At 44.9% G+C, this 17536-nt stretch overlaps 1 protein-coding gene across 39 annotated transcripts in view; it reads right to left on the bottom strand.

Annotated features, from left to right (window-relative positions):
- The window catches only part of NRXN1 (neurexin 1), a 676494-nt gene that overhangs the window by 269854 nt on the left and 389104 nt on the right, over nucleotides 1-17536 (bottom strand). For 2 of the 39 annotated variants that reach the window (XM_030499109.2, XM_030499110.2), the window contains exon 1: nucleotides 7657-8766. The exons of 35 other annotated variants lie outside the window; for them this stretch is intronic. In XM_030499109.2, coding sequence (XP_030354969.1) covers nucleotides 7657-7882 — 226 coding nt within the window. In that variant the 5' untranslated portion in view covers nucleotides 7883-8766. Of the gene's footprint in view, nucleotides 1-7656; nucleotides 8784-17536 lie in introns of those variants that run through there. 2 more of the 39 variants (XM_030499111.2, XM_030499112.2) reach the window with 2 other exon arrangements.

Genomic DNA, 17536 nt, shown 5'->3' with positions numbered 1-17536 from the left:
GGAGACATCACAGAGGCACAACAGATCAGGTCACGCAGTGGAAATTTTGTGCTTGACCTCAATAAGAGCAAATCAGACCCAGGCCAACAATCGGAAACTGTGTCTTCTTTAGCCCTCAGTTCCTTCATAGCTCCTCATAGACTGAATAGAATCATAGAACAGTTTGGGCTGGAAGGGACCTTAAAGCTCATCCAGTTCCAACCCCCTGCCACGGGCAGGGACACCTTCCACTAGAGCAGGTTGCTCCAAGCCCCTGTGTCCAACCTGACCTTGAACACTGCCAGGGATGGGGCAGCCACAGCTTCTCTGGGCACCCTGTGCCAGCACCTCAGTACCCTCACAGGGAAGAACTTCTTCCTGATGTCTAATCTAAAGCTCACCTCTGCCAGTTTGAAGCCATTCCACCTACTTCCCAGTGCTCTAGAGCTGCCGTCACTGAGAAAGCCAACCAACTCCAGTGATTCAACATGGATTGAAACTACATCTGACTTCAAGGTGGGGAAAGTTTCTCAGAGCTTTCTGAAGCTTCTCCAAGTCTAGTCATTCTCTGCTCTTTTTTATTTTACAACTGCAAATGAGCTGAATTAATGAAGCAAATTAAAGAAGCCCTAACTCAGTTGCAGATATGCAGGGATAAAAGAACATATTTGGAAAGCAGTCAACTTGCTTTAGAAGCATGTTTGGCATTTCTTTGCAGATGCAGCTGCAGTAAAAGAGAGCTAAAGAAAGAGTTAACACTTCAGTCATTTCTGAGTAGGTGTCTGAGGCATCCCCCGCTCAGGCCCCAGAACAGCAGAATGATCTGAGCAAACCTTATACTGTCTAGCCTTCCTGCCTCTCCATGATTGAGCAGCAAGCCCTTCAGAAACACCTATCTGTATATTTAAAAGGAAGACTCGTCACTATGCCATTTACAGTTCAAATACATGGAACAGAAAAAAATAGGCTACACACAGTCCTCACCTCTTCAGGCAAACCCTGCCTCTGCTTCAACCTTGTCTTGCCTTCGGGACCACAGACACCATGTATCTGCCGTATGTGTACATTTTTCTTATCAACGAAGCCCCAGAAATGGCAAAGCTTTTTGACTCTGATCCTACCTACAGTGCACGAGCCTGTCACATGCTTCATCTGCGCTGTTTTGATGGATTTGTCCAGTTTAGTGCTTACAGAAATTCAGAACCAAGTTGCTACAGTTTTCTACAGTGAATCAGCAATCACAGACCAGATGTGGTGACTGCTCCTAAGCACGGCACCCTCCCCACCACCCCATCCCAGCTCTACAGGGAGACATCCAGCAACACTACTTCTCCCCTCCTCCTTTCCCACCTCATTTCACTGGGTCAGTTTTTCTATCAACTAAGGGGAAATTCTACTGTTCTGACCGATTACATCTGCGGTTAACGAATCCCATCGCTGAATAAGTAAGTATATGGCTTCTCTTCGTTATGTTTGTTACATTTAACTTTATAGAACAGCATTGTTTTTTATAATACACTTTCATCAAATCAGATTGTTCCATTCTACTTATAATCACAGCTACATTCACAAGTCAACCTATTATCTCAGCAAGACCTATCAGCTCTGCCTACAGTGTATTTACAAACTGGAAAGGAAGTTGTTAGCTTAGAAAAATTTGACACACATACTGTGGCAGACCTGAGGACATCAAACTTTGTAACAGAGAGATAAATTAACTGATACTGGGGAAGGACAAGAAAGAGGTCAGTAATGTCATCTTGATTACTCAGAATGGTTAAGAACTATTGCAAGCTTTGGCCAAGGAGAAGACAAAAGATTGACTTCAGTGAACTACACTACGTGATCCATTGAAAACATAATGATCAAACATCTCATCCTATGGTTAACCATGGTAACGGCCATCTGTGGGAGAAAGCTGAGAAATTATTAGGACTGTAGAATTGGTTGTGCTTACTCACACTGGACATAGCAGTTAGGCCTCAGAGCTGTGTCTACAGAGTTCTCCCCGGACTAAAAAGAAGAGACAGAAAGAACTTTCCCTTAAAGCCAAGTCAACTTCTTGCTATCACAAAAAATCCATCTGGGAAAATTAGAAACAGCAGGAAGCACACTGTATTGAATGCTAAATTAATTTCTTCTGATAACTTATTTCAAAGAGTATTTGATTAAAAGACAATAAAACATGCTTTAAATCTAGAAAAACATGGTTACCGCAGGCTGAGGCAAAAGTGGTATTGCTGATAAGTGACAACAGAGTGTTGGTATTTATTTAGCTCTTGTAAAGGCACCCCCATCAATCAATTGCTGTGCGTGTACTAAGGCAGTAAGGCTTGTCTAAAGATGCTTATCAGAAATCCATGAGCAACATTCCACTTTTGATTACAGTGCTCCAGACTGTCCGCAATACTGCTGAAGACGACTATATGCCTCTTTGACAAGCCATATTGACAGAAATAATAACATAGAAACCATATTTCCTAATATGCATATCTAACTGCACAGCCAATTAACCACTAGGCTGGCTGGAATTGCTTTGTTATTCATTTTATTCCAACTGATGTTAATACTTTGGCAGCTGATGGGGATAATAACTGATGGAGCATATTGGAAATCTGGAAAGGGGATATAAGATGTATATAATTTAAAGACGTGGAGAAAGCTGCTCTGCTTTACAGCCTTAAAAAATGAAAATGTCTCAGTTATGTGTAAGAAGCACTCAGAGAAGGAGAACTAGTAAGTATTGGAAAATCTGTGAATGAAAGAGAGACATAAAAAAGAAGATTGTGATACACAGACAGGCTTGAAAAAACATTTTAAAAAGATCTCTAAAAAAGGCAATTATAACATGAAGATGATACTTTTTCATTTCTACTTCTAATATATTGAGTAACAATGCTTGAACATCTGGAAACGTTCATGTTTGATGCTTTAATCAAAATATAACCCTTTTCTGCAACATAATAAGCACATTCTAACTGAAAAATGCCATTTACCCTAACCCCTAAAAATATTTATCATCGTTATATGCAGAAATAGCAATCCCAGTTTATTCTTTTAAAAAAGTAAACGGCCATAAAATTATTGTTACTTACACTAACAAGTCTTTCCTTGCAGTTTTCTTACAAAGACGAAATCTACCTATATATCACATGCACATCTTTCAACGTTGTTTTGATGGTATTTTTCATAACGGTGGTATAAATGAATTCACTGCAGTGTTGCAGTTCTGGTCCTGCTATTCTTATGTAGCAAAAGCTGCTGCAGAGTTCAATAGGAACCTTCCTTCAAGAAGGGCTGAGAGATTCAGCCTGCAGTCTGGTACTCCAGTAATGGGGAGCTGCTGGTTCTCCCACTGAAGTCTCCCTGAATGGACATAACATGGATGAATCCAGTGCACGTGAATCTCATGGTGAAGCAGAGACAGAAAGAAGCTGGCCTAGCTCTGAAGTAGGAGATCAATACACATGTCCCTGCTGCCACATCACATTCTGGATAGGAAAGACTGGAGAGGGAACATGCTGTGGTAACACACCATCCCAGTGCTCAGCCTCAGTTCTCACCTCCAAAACATGCCAACTTTTCTTACTCAAAGCCCTTGTTTTGCACAAACTCTTCTCCCTGCTCAGGAACTTTGCTGCTGAAGCACTTTTTCACCAGCTCTGCTCAACCTCTTAAATTATAGGATCATGGAATGGTTTGGGTTGGATGGACATTAAAGCTCATCCAGTTCCAACCCCCTGCCACGGGCAGGGACACCTTCCACGAGACCAGGTTGCTTCAAGTCCTGTCCAACCGGGTCTTGAACACTTCCAGGGATAGGACAGCTGAACATCTACTGCTCAGTTACAAAGGTCCCTAGCCCTTCTCCACCCCAAACAATCACTTCCTTAGTAATGGTCCCAGTACCCTATTCCCTCTACTTCAGATTGCCTCCACTCCTCCTAAACTCATTGGCCTGTTTCTTGGTCATGAGCCTCATTGAGCCAAATCCCTTCCAGCACCATGATAACCCAGGTCTTTAAATGCACAACCCCTACACATACTGCTCAGCTCTTTGAGTTCTGCCTGTGAGCATGCCAATCCTACTTCCCCGCCCCCCAATTTTTGCCTTTTCTTTCCAAGCACATGCACACATACCAGATTTCATTAGTCACCTCCTGGCTCCTACTCTGGCAGATTTAGAAAACCCAGAATCAACTTTTACTTGTCAGAAAACAGCCTGAACAAAATCCTGAGAGCAAAGAAAGAAGAAATAGTAGGAAGAAATGGACACACTGTGCTTGTCATTTGGTAATGGAGTGAAGAACTGGGGGCCATAGAAGGCCCAAGTGGAGATTAAAGAGGTGTTTGCAAGAAGGAAGGGATGAATGAGGGTGGTGACAGCCATCCATATGGCTACACTTTTAACTTTTTACTTATTTAACACGGAATATTCACTCCAAACATGATCCATCATGTTTCTGGATTCTTAAAGAAACCACCTTTCTTCGTTTAAAGTTATTGAGAAAGCTGCAATCTCTTCCTTTTTACTTGGGCTTTGCCATGGACAGTCCAGGTTTTTGTAATCTAGAGGTACTGCAGTATGAGCTACTTTATCTCCTCCTAAAAGATTGCATGGTAGACACAGCTGTAACAGAAGCAATAGCTGCCTTCTTAAATGGAGCAAGGAGATCTGTGAACATAAATCATCAGAGAGCCCATGTGCTGCAGAGACCACTGGCAAGTGCTGAGCAGCCCAAGACTTACATTTGTGAATATCAGTCTCTCTCTTACTTCTCTGTACTTCTCTTTACATTGTTTTTCTTATTGTTTCTTACACTTACATTGTTTTCTTATTCCTTCCTGTCATTAGATTTTGGGCTCTCTCAGCCACCTCTCACCTTCCTGAGTTTAATGACAGTCAGCAAGCAAAGTTGAAAAATCACTTGGTCAAGCTTGAAAGATGTTCAAATTTTACTTTTAGTGTATTAAAAAACTGTGTGCGGAACTACTTTTTGTTTAATAGAGTGAGCTAATTGCTTGGTCGGAATTCTGTTTATGTCTCTGTGACAATGCTGTCCCCTAAACCCACATGAGATCATACTGCTAAGCAAAAGCCCAACAAAATTACTCAATGAGTGTGTTTCCAGCAAGATTATTGTTTGGTTTCTCAAAAGAAGTGGAAAAAATCCAACCACGCTGGGCTTTTGGCTTTGCTTATACTATTAGCTGGAATGGGGTTGGCTCAAGGAAAACTGAAAGAATAAAATCACAGCATTTGCCGAGACGATGGGGGTGGCAGGGCTAAGAGGCGGAGGGTGTGGATGTCTGAGGTTTGTGGTGGCATTTATTGAATGCCTGGGCAAAGAAGGGATCATTTCTCCTTCCTTTGACGCTTCTGATTTACAGCACTAGAGAGCAACGCTTTCATGGGGGATCGACTAATTGACCCTAAAAGCTCTTCTTGACTTTTAACAGGTACGGTGATACAAAAAGCTGACAAAGTAACAAATTAGCAGATAGGAGGTCACCATAAAGACTGCAACGTTTATGTACAATCTTATTAGCCTAGAACAGAATAACTGCAAAACTAAATGGAGCAGATGCTGAAGGAGACAAGCCTTAGAATAGAACGTTCACTCCCACCTGGCTAAGCCAAGCAGGGACTGGGGATGCTGGAGAAGGGCACTTGGATGCCGGGATAAGGAATAAGCATCCCCCACCCGTCACCCAGTTCCCTCCGAATGACGATGCTTGGACAGGCAGTGACAGGCTCCACAGGAGCTGAGTCCAACCCTGCTCAGCCAGAAGGAGAAATGCTTTTGTCAGGTTTAGAGAAGCAAATGGGAAGCTCTCTCTGAAGAACTAATAATGAATTCAGAATTAGATGTTTTAAACCACTGTCAGATAACCGAATTTCTGAGAAAGGCACAAAAGCAAAAGCATTTGGAGTTATCAAGTAAACATCCTAAAATGCCTTCTTATGACATGGAACATCCTTCATTTTGTCAAATCAGCTACTTAACTTCTGGAGAGGCTCCTGAGCTTCCCTACCAAGTCTTTAAGTGCCAGCTCCACCACTTCATTTCCCTCAGCAAGACTCATTTCTCCTGAGAAAGCTGCCTTTTTACACCACCACCCTTCAACTGGGTCCAAGACAATGATTTTAAAAACTGGCCAAAGGGGTGATTTTAAAATGCATCGTAAGGAATTGTAGCTGGGTACCTCTACAATCACATTTCTTTCCCCCTCGTTCTTTTAGCCTTCCCTCAAGCTAATAGCAAGCCCCTAAATGATCATAAAATCACAGGATCAACTAGGCTGGATATTCTTATATTGGCAGAAATTGAAAGAATAATAAGCATACACATGGATGCACACACACATTCATCATTTTCCCCTTTAAGCACATACAGGACAGAACATGCAGCATTCTAAATCTTGGGCTGCCTCAGTGCACTACAGAGTGGTGGCCTCAATTTCTCAAGCTCTTTGGGGTTCTGGGGGGTGGGGTAGGTTTGTTTTGTTTGGAATTAGACCAGATATTTAACTTTTCCCTTTTTTTAATTAACAAAATGCTTAAGAAAAACCATTTCTGTGCCCTCTGCATTTTCTAGCAGTTGAGTATGAAAGCGTATTTAGCACACAGTGGGAATTTTCAGGTGAACAATACCACCCTATCTACTAATGCCAGCATTGCTAATCACTGGAAAAAAGAAATCCAATCAATCCCAACTACCTGGTGCCTGCAACTAGGTCGTCTTGCACAAGACACGCAAAGGTTAAGCACAAGATCTGGTTTTCTACTTTGCAAAGCTTGGAAATGACATCGCATGATTGTGCAAATGAAGCAAGGCGAGACGAGAAAATGAAGAAGAATGAAGCTGTATAACCTAATCAGGGACCAACAAGGGGGTTTCTTTATCTTTTTTTCTCTCCCTCGGAGACAAAAGGAGGCTTTAAATCCTTAAACCACAGTCTAGTGTTTCGCTTTCCCTTACAGCTTTTGGTAATGCTGAACATATGCATATTTTGCATGTATTTATGTACAGGTTCCCGCAAGTATGCATGCAAACAGGAGGAGAAAAACTGTACCAGGGCTATTTAAAGGGCACTGAAGGAGCTTCCTGTCACTTCAGAAACTAAGCACCGGAGCACTGCAATTCCTGAGCAAAATGTATCTGCACCTGAGAAGAATTTCATCTTCGTCCCTCTCCTGGCCGCTACAGTGGGCAACACCTGCCCTTCTCAGCGTCTGAACTCCTTCCCCGACCACCCCACACTCCCCCCTCCCCCCCCCCCCCGTCTAATTAGCTGACCTTTGCTTTAGTTCATCGACTTTCGACCAAGGTAATGAATGGGAAGGAGCACGCTCCTCACCAGGCTCCCGCCCTGCCCTGCCTCCCGCAGACACCCGCCTCGGGGGTCCATCCCCGACCGGGGGCAGGGGCTGCCGGGGCGCTGCCACCTGGAGGCGCCTCCGGGATGGGCTTTACCGGCGGGGCGGAGAACGGGAGAGCCGCCGCTCCGCACTCACCGACCCCGCGGGACCCCGGCCCGCCCCGCTCCGAGCCCCCGAGACGGCGGGACGGCCCCCCATCCCGCACCCCCTCCGTGCTCCTCTTCCTCCCCTCGACCGCCGCCCCGGCCTGAGCTTTGCGGCGCACACAAGGTACCGAGCGGCTCCGGACCCACCGTGTCCGCCTCGCAAGGAAGCCGGTGACCTGTAGATCGCGATAGGCACTGAATGATGCTTGCTGCTGCCGTGGAAATGGTGAATGTGGTGCGAGCCCAGGCTGGAGGCGCCCCGCGCCACCCCGAGGAGGCCGCTGAGAGTGAGCGGGACTATCCAGAGCAGGGCCGAGCGGCTGCCGCTGCCGGCGGGCCCCGGCTCCGCGCTGCCCCTGAGGAGCACCCCCATCCTCCGGGGCTCGGCGTCCTCGGGAGCAGCGGCAGCCGCGGCCAAGGAGGGAAAACTTTGGGCAGAGGCGCGCTGGCACACACGGACACGGCGCCGGCTGCGGCTCACCGCACGAGGCGAGCCCTCTCTTCCCGCTGGGAAAGCCGGCGAGGATCCTTTTCTCCAGGTCTTCTTCTACCCAAAACAATCCGAGACATAGCCAGCGGCAGAGGATCCAGGCAGTTCAGAGGTGATGGCAGAAGGGGAAAGCCCCGCGCTCCAACAGCCGGTAGTTTCGCCTTTCCCGCGGCCGGTGCTCATGGAATAACGCTCCACAGTTGCGAGGGCTACGAGAGCGCCGAGCATTCTCCCAGCCTCGGTAATCCACAGCGCGGGCGGTCCTGCCCCATGTCTGCTAGATGGGGAGAGGAGAAGGGGTGCCGCTCCATTAGCCAGCGCCGGCAAAGCGCCGGGAAATCAAACTGCCGCCGCTCGTCCCTCCGTTCATCTCCGAACGGGCGAGCCCTCGCCCCGCGGTCCCGCTCCTGGCGCACACACTCGCATTCACACTCACATTCACACTCACTCGCGCTCACACACACGCCGCCAGACAATAATCGCGCTGCTCCGGCAATCTCAGTGCTCTGAGTATTGACAGTAACACCCGGGGATGTTTTTCAGGGAGAATGATGAGACAAGGTGGGGGAAAAAATAATAATAAAATTAAAAATGAATTAAAAATAAAAAACCCCAAACACGGAGGAGCGGGGCTATGCAAATCCGCAGTCCCCCAGCAGCGAACCGGGGCTGCGATGCGGAGGACGAGCCCGAGCAGAGGAGGCGGCTCCGTTCGGCTCCCGCACGGTCGCGCTGCCTCGCCGCTGCCGCCGGGAGCACGGCGCCGCTCCCCCCCTCCCCGTTCCTTCCCCTTCCCGCCCCCCGCTCCGGCAGCAGCGCGTCCCCTCCTCTGGGTGTACCCGTGCCTCGAAAACCCGCTTTCACCCTAAAAAAAGAACCATTTCAGGGCTTGTCATCGGGCTAAACTTGGCCCGTCAGGTGTTCCCCCTCTGCCTCTTGGAGCATCGGCTCCGAGCAGCCGCCTAACAAAGAGTTACCTTTTATTTTTTATTATTTTATTATTTTTCCTGGCACTACTCGTCTGCCCACCGCAGACTGGGCTGAATAATACAAAAAAACCCACACGGTTTCTAGCCTGAAATAAAGTGGGTTTGGGTCTGAGCATCCCCATCCCTATCCGCAGGGCTGCGCCCGCATCACCCCCCGGAGCGGGGCCCTCGCCCCAAAAACAGGGGGATGGGCTGCTCCAGCCCCCCTCCCCACACACACACACACAGCCGAGGGTGGGAGATGTCACTGTTTAAAAGCGAAGGTTTCGAAGGGAAAACGTCTTCCCCACTCGGCGGGTCCTGTGCCCTCGTACCCCTGGAGGCGCAGCCCTCCAGTACCGCACCCCAGGTACGGTCCCGGGGGGTTGGGGGGGGGGCGACGACCGCACGCTCCCGGCCCCCCGCTCCGCTGCCCTCCCTCCTCTTCCTCCTCTCCCTCCCCCGTTTCCAGCCCGCCGTAGATCTTGTGCCATGCCTTCAGCAGCATGAGATCATGGGTGCGGGGTGCGGATGCGTGAAAGGGAGAGGGCGAGCGGTGGGTGTGAGAATGCTTTTTTTTCCCCTTCTTCTTCTTTATACATTTCGCGTTAATTTAAACGAAAACCACCGCAATTCGCTGAGGTGCTTTCGAATCCCAACGCGGTCGCGAAAGAGAAGTCACAACCCTCACTCAGCTGCGTAGGCTTAGGAAAGAGGAAGGCATTCCGCCCTGGCTGTGCTCACCCAACGCGGATTGTCCCCCCCTTCCTCGTCTCCTCCCATCGGACATCCCCCTGGGGGATGCACCCCCGGAGCAGGGGGGACCCCCCAACCCCGCACGCCGGGAGCGGTCCTGCGGGCTGGGCTCTCCCTGGACCACCCCGGGGAAAGGCAGCTCCTGAGGATGTCACAGCGACTTCCTTCTCCGACCTGCCTCAAGAAGCCTCTCGGGGAAGCCACAAACCCCAATTTTCCAAACTATCAGCTTGCAACTGCCATGCGCTGTCTCCTCTTAGAAAATAAAATACAATCAATTCTCCAAGTTTCAGAGTTAAGGAAAAATGAAAGAAATCTCCAAGAAACGTCAGCCTGGATTCACCAGATCTCCTAAAATTAAAGCCCCTGATGTACATTTCCTGTTCATGCACCTCAGATGTGTTAGAAATCTTTTCCGTAAATACCACCATGTTTTTTATCAATCCGACTCAGGACACAAAGTATTTCAGTCAGTCACTGGAACCAGTTTCTCTGTAAACTGTTCACATGTTGCTGCCGTTTTAGAAACAGGCAGTAGTTAACTGACTGTTCTTAATGATTCTAGACATCCTACAGACAAGTAAGTTAAAATTGTTATCACTCCTTTGAAACAGGAAGCCGGTATTGCCAACCGCGTGACGCTACAGTTGGCAACGCAGTCGTTGGGATACAGCTGCAGTTGGCAAGTCCTGTCTAGACTAAGTTCTGCTCCGCTGTTTTGAGGCCTCCAGTAAGAGCTGTGCCCTGCTGCCTTTTAGTGGGAGCATCCCTGTGGGTGCCGAGGAACACACCGCTGGCTCCCCATTCCAGGTTTCCTGCTAGCTATAACCTTGCAACTGAGGCTTTACGCAGTTCTCTTCGAGCCTGGGCACAGTTTGTCCTACTTGGGTTGAAGACGGTGTGGACTGCCACCTGAAGTACTGTGTTTAGCTCTGGGGCAGCTACACAAGAGATACATGGAGCTGTTGGAGTGAGTCCAGAGGAGGCCATGGAGATGCTCCGAGGGCTGGAGCACCTCTGCTCTGGAGACAGGCTGAGAGAGCTGGGCTGGTTCAGCCTGGAGAAGAGAAGGCTCCTGAAGGGGAGACCTTAAGAGCAGCTCCAGTGCCTAAACGGGTGGATAAGAAACCTGGAGAGAGGCTTTTGACAAAGGCATGTAGGGACAGGACAAGGAAGAATGGCTTTAAACTGACAGAGGCGAGATTTAGATTAGACATTAGGAAGAAGTTCCTCCCTGTGAGGGTGCTGAGGCGCTGGCACAGGGTGCCCAGAGAAGCTGTGGCTGCCCCATCCTTGGCAGTGTTCAAGGCCAGGTTGGATGGGGCTTGGAGCAACCTGCTCTAGTGGAAGGTGTCCCTGCCTGTGGCAGGGGGCTGGAATTAGATGAGCATTAAGGTTCCTTCCAATCCAAACTATTCTATGATTCTGTGATTCAGTAGGACTTTGTGTCAGTGTTCTTCTCTGTGTTGTTGGAAATGTTTGTAGCATGAGCACCTTATCTAAATTCTTGCTCCATCTGCCATCTACTGTATCAGGGAGACCTTAAGTGCTTAAATACCAAGGACAAATGAATAAAATGTTTAGGTACTTCAAAGGTGCTTCATTTAATATTTTACTGAAGATTAAAAGGGTGTTTAAGTGCTTGGCGTTATTCAATGTATACTATTGCTGCAGTGCACACATATCACTGCCACTAAAGTTTCGAGTTTAAATCTCTGTTTGGAGACTACTTAGAGAAGTTTTTTTCATCAGATGGATTATAATGGGTCATTTTTAGGTGTTACATTATGATGTTAAACACTACTTAGGGACTGTTACATTCATGGATTATTTTGCTGCTGCGTAGCCAAACCAAGAGTTGAGGACACAAAGGCCAATCTCCACAAAAAGTTCTTTAGGCTATGTAAGTACCTGCTTAAAATGGGAAAGGGACAACTCCTGTCTATGGAGGCATCCCTTTCTGGATGTGCAATGTGCTCAGCACCTGGTATGTACTAGCTCTAATTTTAATAACATTTGACATTTTCCTGGCTCTGCACTCTGAACCACAGTGACAAATAAGAGAGGACTATCCAAGTTTCAGAGAGGGGAAAGGTGATCTAATGCCGTGCACAGGTGAGACATGGGGAGAAGTAATCTGCAGAAAATATCATAAAAAGACTGAAAGTGGAAAGAATACCAGGAAGGTGAAAAGGAAGGTGAAGAAGGAAGTGTGTATGAAAGCAAGTGAAATGCAGATGGGGACAAGAAGGCAAAAGAAGGGAATTTCAGGAAATAAAATCCTCTCTTGTTCAGTTTTTATGATAACAGCAAGCATTTCTTTCCAATTTGAAGCAAATGTTGGTAGTCAGATACTTCTAGACTTTTAATGTTTTATTTTAAAGGAGGTTGTAGAGACGTGGGTGTCTGTCTCTTCTCCCAAGTACCAAGAGACAGGGCAAGAAGAGATGGCCTCAAGCTGTACCAGGGGAGGTTTAGACTGGATATTAAGAACAATTTATTCACCAAAAGGATTGTCAGGCATTGGAACAGGCTGCCCAGGGAAGTCATAGAGTCACTATCCTTGGGGGTATTTAAAAGACATGTAGATGTGGCAGTTAGGGACATGGTATAGTGGTGGACTTGGCAGTGCTAGATTAACAGTTGAACTTCGTGATCTTAAAGGTCTTTTCCAACCTCAAGAATTCTATGATTCCATGATTCTATTTAAAAAGCTTAACTGGGTGCCTTAGCACCCAGAGTTAAGGTTTGGAAAAAGTAAAAGTTAAAAGCATCAGCAAGCAAACAGTATGGGACATCTAGTCTAGGTCATGCTTTGCCTGGAAAGGTTGGACCAGCTGATCCTTGAGGTCCCTTCCAACCTGGGATTCCAGGATTCTGAAAACCAATGGCAAGCAGTATTTCTCATTTAAACTGCTTGATTTTTTTATCCCCTGCTGACATGTGAGTATGAATCTTTGTTAGCTGAGGACTAGCTGAAGTTGAAATAATCTGTTTTGAATCCCCAAAGACATCAAATCGTGTATTCCCCAACACAATCAACACTATGGCATCAGTATGTGAAGGTTCACTCAAAGAAGGAAGAAGTGGTACAAAAGAGAGCAATAAACAAGAATTTGTGGAAACAAATAAATGTCCCACTGCAGGCACAGCAACTAAAGTGTGAAAATAAAATATAGTGTTCACAATGTAGTTTTTGTTATTTTGGAAACTTAGCTCAGTGAAGTTAATGGTTTTTTTAAACACCATTTAACACCCTGTGCAGGTCGCATTGGTAGTAAATGTGACTTTGAATCAAGTTATTTCCACCAAGTGAACTCTGCCAATACAAGTAAGTTCCTAAGTTTACAAGCAAGAATATCCTGAGTTGTAAAAACACATCTTTCCCTGGCTTCTTCTAATGCCATTGTCCTGTAACACCAAATGCTCCTAAAGAAGATTTATACAACCAGAAAAAGCACTTCCACGAGTATAATTTATATTATTTCCTTGGATAAAATCAGATACTTCATGCTGGGACAACCATATCTCTCTACACCCTGATTCTTGTCAACACAGCTGTATCAGCTAAGATGAACAACTTTGGTGACACCAGCAAACCTCAAGTGCAGACCATGCCTCAGGCTTGGAGAAGTTGTCAGTTAAATTCAGGGCTCCTTTAGGTTAAGTTCTGCCTTATGCAACCAGGCTTCTCTGGCCACCTCTGTTCTCCAGAGATGAAATCCTGCAATTAGTGTTGCAACAGCCACTCTGAAACTCCTGAAGCTCAAGTGCTATTCAGCAAACACAGACAGAAGAAAAATACACACTTTAACACACTTCCTATGTTTTTCTATTACAGTTTTTCTCCGCTACTGGGTATGGAATCTCACTTCATTTGAAAACCTGTGGATGTTTTGTGATTACAATTAAGCAGGCCAGAATTTATGTCTATCCATCCTACAAACAGTGGTTTAGAGAAGAAAACACTCAAGCTAAGGTTTCACTTACCACTATAAACTCTGATTTATAGTGGTATTTATGGACCTACACACAGGATCTCCCAATCCTAGAAGTGTCTGATTTTCAGACATTACAATGTCTGGTAACATTGGAGGTGTTAATTTTTCTCTTTTCAACAGCAGAGGATGTTTGTTTCAAAAGCCAATGAATTACAAGATACTGAACCAAGGCCTGTCATCCGTGTATAACTGTGGCCAGTTTGTGCCCTAACCCTACATAACTTGGGGCAGAAACCCTTTACTTTAGAAAGGAAGCCAATAAGCTTTGGCTGTGAACTACTCAGAAACTTGGAAGGTAAAAAATACAATTCTAGCAGAGATAGATGGAGTATTTGTGCAGTCAAAAAATACATAGAAATTCAAATTTTTGGTGATCATGGAAAAAAAAAAAGGGAGTTTACAATGGAAAAAAAGGGAGTTTACAATGGATACTTAGGCTGCTTTCTCTCTAGTACAGCTGTTCTCTCTAAAGGTATAGTTCCAAATAAAACCTGGTACAGTTGGTAAGTGTTTCTGTCCATAAATCTGTCTATCCAAATTGCCTTAAATCTTCATAACTGTTTCTTGACTCTGTGTGTACAAAGACAGGAACAATCTCTTCCTCTCTATCCCTTGCTGTCAAAAGCAAGCTGATATTTATTTTGTTTTATTTCACTGAAATGACGCACATAAGGCAGATCCCTTCAATTTAGAATAGAAGGGGTTGGTAGGAAAATACTTTCCAACAGGGAATTCTGACTCTGAAAGGAAGTTCCGTCTTAGTCTGAAATAGCCCTGGTTGGTCCATCACCCTCCAGGGCGCTTTGCCAAGTCCATCTACCATTAGTTGCGTTAGCCCTAGTTTGACCTGCCTTAAGGAAGATGGATCATACTCCACTGGGGGCTGTCTTCTGCTGGCTACCAGTGCTGCAATGTCACTTCATTTCATATTTTCCTCCTTTTTTTTTTTTATTTATTCTTTGGTCTAACTTTGCACAGAAGGTGCTAACACTTTGGATAGGTTCCCCCTTTTGTTCCAATATAAAGCCACGGGAATTAAGGCCAAATCCACATGTACACACGTGGAGGCATTTAAGAGATTTGTAGTCCCATATCAAGCAGGGCATGCTGTGCTCATGTTCTCTCTGGACTACTGCATGAGCAGTTAATTCTACGGGCAATTAGACTGCTGCAGAACCTGCAAAAGTCTGATTCCTACCAGTGCTGCTGCAGGAATTGGCACTGCATTGCCGGAGAGAAGACAGATCCCCGACTACAGCTTCAGTGATACTAATTTGAACTCCTCAGCAAATACTCCAGCTAGGGACAAAAAAAAAAACCCCACAAAAATAGGTTGCAAATTAGTCATCAAGAAATTTGATCAGTGATGGATGCCAATAACAGAACACAGCGTTGTGCTCCTTTGCATCCAGTACAAGCATATGAAATATATTCAAAGTCTATTTGTTGATAAAGGCCTCCAGAAACAGGAAAAGTCTGTGTATGGTGTTGTTTGCAGCTCTTGTTCTTGTTTACCACATGCAATACCCAAGACAATAAATGCCATATCAAGGCCAAGCTCACACTAGACTCAAAGTGCAATGGCCCTAAAATGGGGAAATTGAGTTTAAAGACCTTGTAAAGCAAAACTGATTGCCTTTTTTTTGGTGGGAAGCCCTCTAATTGCCCCGAGAGCCCTAAATGGTATTTGTGGAGGGCTTAAAATAAGTAATGGTCAGGAGTGCATTTTTCAGCAGGTTCTCCTGACAGGATTTCTAAGATACCACTCATTATGATTCATGATCATCACCTCACTCCCTTCCTGGCCTTGGTGGAGGAGAGGATGGACAGTGGAGCTCCACCTCCTGCCTTCCCTGAGCACACTGGTCCTGCAACTTTATTGAAGGCGGCAAAGAAAGGGGTAAGGTCTGGCCTGCTACCATTCTGTCCATTCTCCTAGTTCAGTACAGTGCTTTAAACTCTGGACAGCAGTAGTGTTACAAGTCAGCTGTAGAAATAAGGGAATTTAAAAAGCAGAATTGTAAGAAGACGGCATTAACTTTTGGCATTCATAACTTTAAAACATCCAAATACTTATTCAGCTTTAAACTTCTTTCTTTCCCCTTCTTCTTTATTCCCCAGAAAAAGTGTCACCATTGTGCAGAAGCTGTATTTGTTTGCAGTGCCAAGCACACTCTCTAGAGCTGAGTTATGAACCTCTGAACATACAGATTTAAAATGGAAACGCTGACATAATCTTAAATGTAGTGGCAACAAATACTGCCACTACAATAATCCTTGTAATCTAATATATTAGCCCTAGGGGGATGGAGGCTCAATTGCTGGTTTCAGACAGCCTTTCTGAGGCTCAATTCAAATTGCATAATTATTCTCCATCCGTCAAGTTCTTTAAAACACATTTCAAACGCAGCATTGTACATTCCAAAATATTTGTTCTTCAGAGATTGATTTGGCTTTTTTTTTTCTCCTCCTTTAAAGAGATCTATGACCTCGGAGGCATGTGAAAAATCATTAATCAAGTTCATACTGTGTAACACACTTTTGTGTGTGAAAGACTTACTTTTTTCCCAGATTTCCTCAGTTATTTTGCCAAGGTGATTCCCCCAGAGAGCCATGAGTTTATCTTGACAGGTGTTAGTGAGATCTGCAGAGTCTCAGTGGAATTGCTACTGGTTGCTTTGAGGTACAGTAGAAGACATTAAGTCTGCAAACTAATGAACTTACCTTATTACGTTCTAAATAAAATAAACCACAGAGTAAGTTGGATTAAGCTACTAATGCCTTTCTAATGAAGCTTTTATTGGGCATATGGTGTGGTCTTGCTATCTTCCTCATACAGCTAGCACAAGCAAAAACTCCAAATCAAACCTACATGTGTCTCTCCTGTTACACACTAGTATAGAAAACTCACTGCCACAATGATTTTCAGATTGCTATTTTGCTGGAATAACCTTTGATTTTGATTTGCAAGGCTAAATGGATTAAAAAAAAACCAAACCCGTAACATAAAAAGCAATCAGATTAAAAAAAGAAACAGGAGTCACCACTGATGGGAGAAGAGAAAAATACAACTTCTACCGCTGTTGCTAAGGAAAAAATATAAACCACTGCTGATAACTTATAATTACTTCAAAATGCATCTGTGACCTGTCCTGACAATGTCAGGGAATCATTAACTAAATATTGTAACTTCTGAAGTTAAATAATCATTCCTTAGTCACAGTCCATAAGTGTTTTCCAGCCCTGAGCTGTAACACGCTCTATTTCTGTATTGCGTATTAGAAGCAATAAAACAATAGGTGCTTTTAACAAAAATGAATGAGTTTTAACTAAGGTGAAACAAGATACCACCATTTTCAGCAAGCTATGCCTTTTCCTTTTAATTGTCATGTTCTTTTCTCTTTGTACGTGTACAAGACCAGAACACAAGAAAAAACACTCCTTAGCAACATTCCTCTTCTGGGAACACGCTGCTGAATTTAGGTATAAACCCATAACAGCATCTCAAAGAACAGCAATATCTCATACACTTCAGCTTTGATATGCTATTTCAAATCCTTAATTTCCCTTTTTCAGTTTCCCACCTAAAGCTTTGCTTTGCTTCCCTATCTACAAATGCCCATTATGAGACAAAGAGATCTTTTCATAGCCAAGCTCTTCCCGCCCTTTATTTATTTCAACAACAAATTAGCAGCCAAGTTTTTGTGGAGGATAAGAAAATAGATACAGTGAAAACAAAGTCAGAACATAGTTTTTCTTTCCTTCAGCACCAGCAGCCAGAAACAGTATGAAAGCAATGGATCATGAAGAAA

The sequence above is a fragment of the Strigops habroptila genome, chromosome 10, assembly GCF_004027225.2.
Source record: "Strigops habroptila isolate Jane chromosome 10, bStrHab1.2.pri, whole genome shotgun sequence".
Taxonomy (NCBI): Eukaryota; Metazoa; Chordata; class Aves; order Psittaciformes; family Psittacidae; genus Strigops; species Strigops habroptila.
Note: the sequence above shows the minus strand (reverse complement) of the source record. Positions and strands in the feature narration are given on the sequence as shown.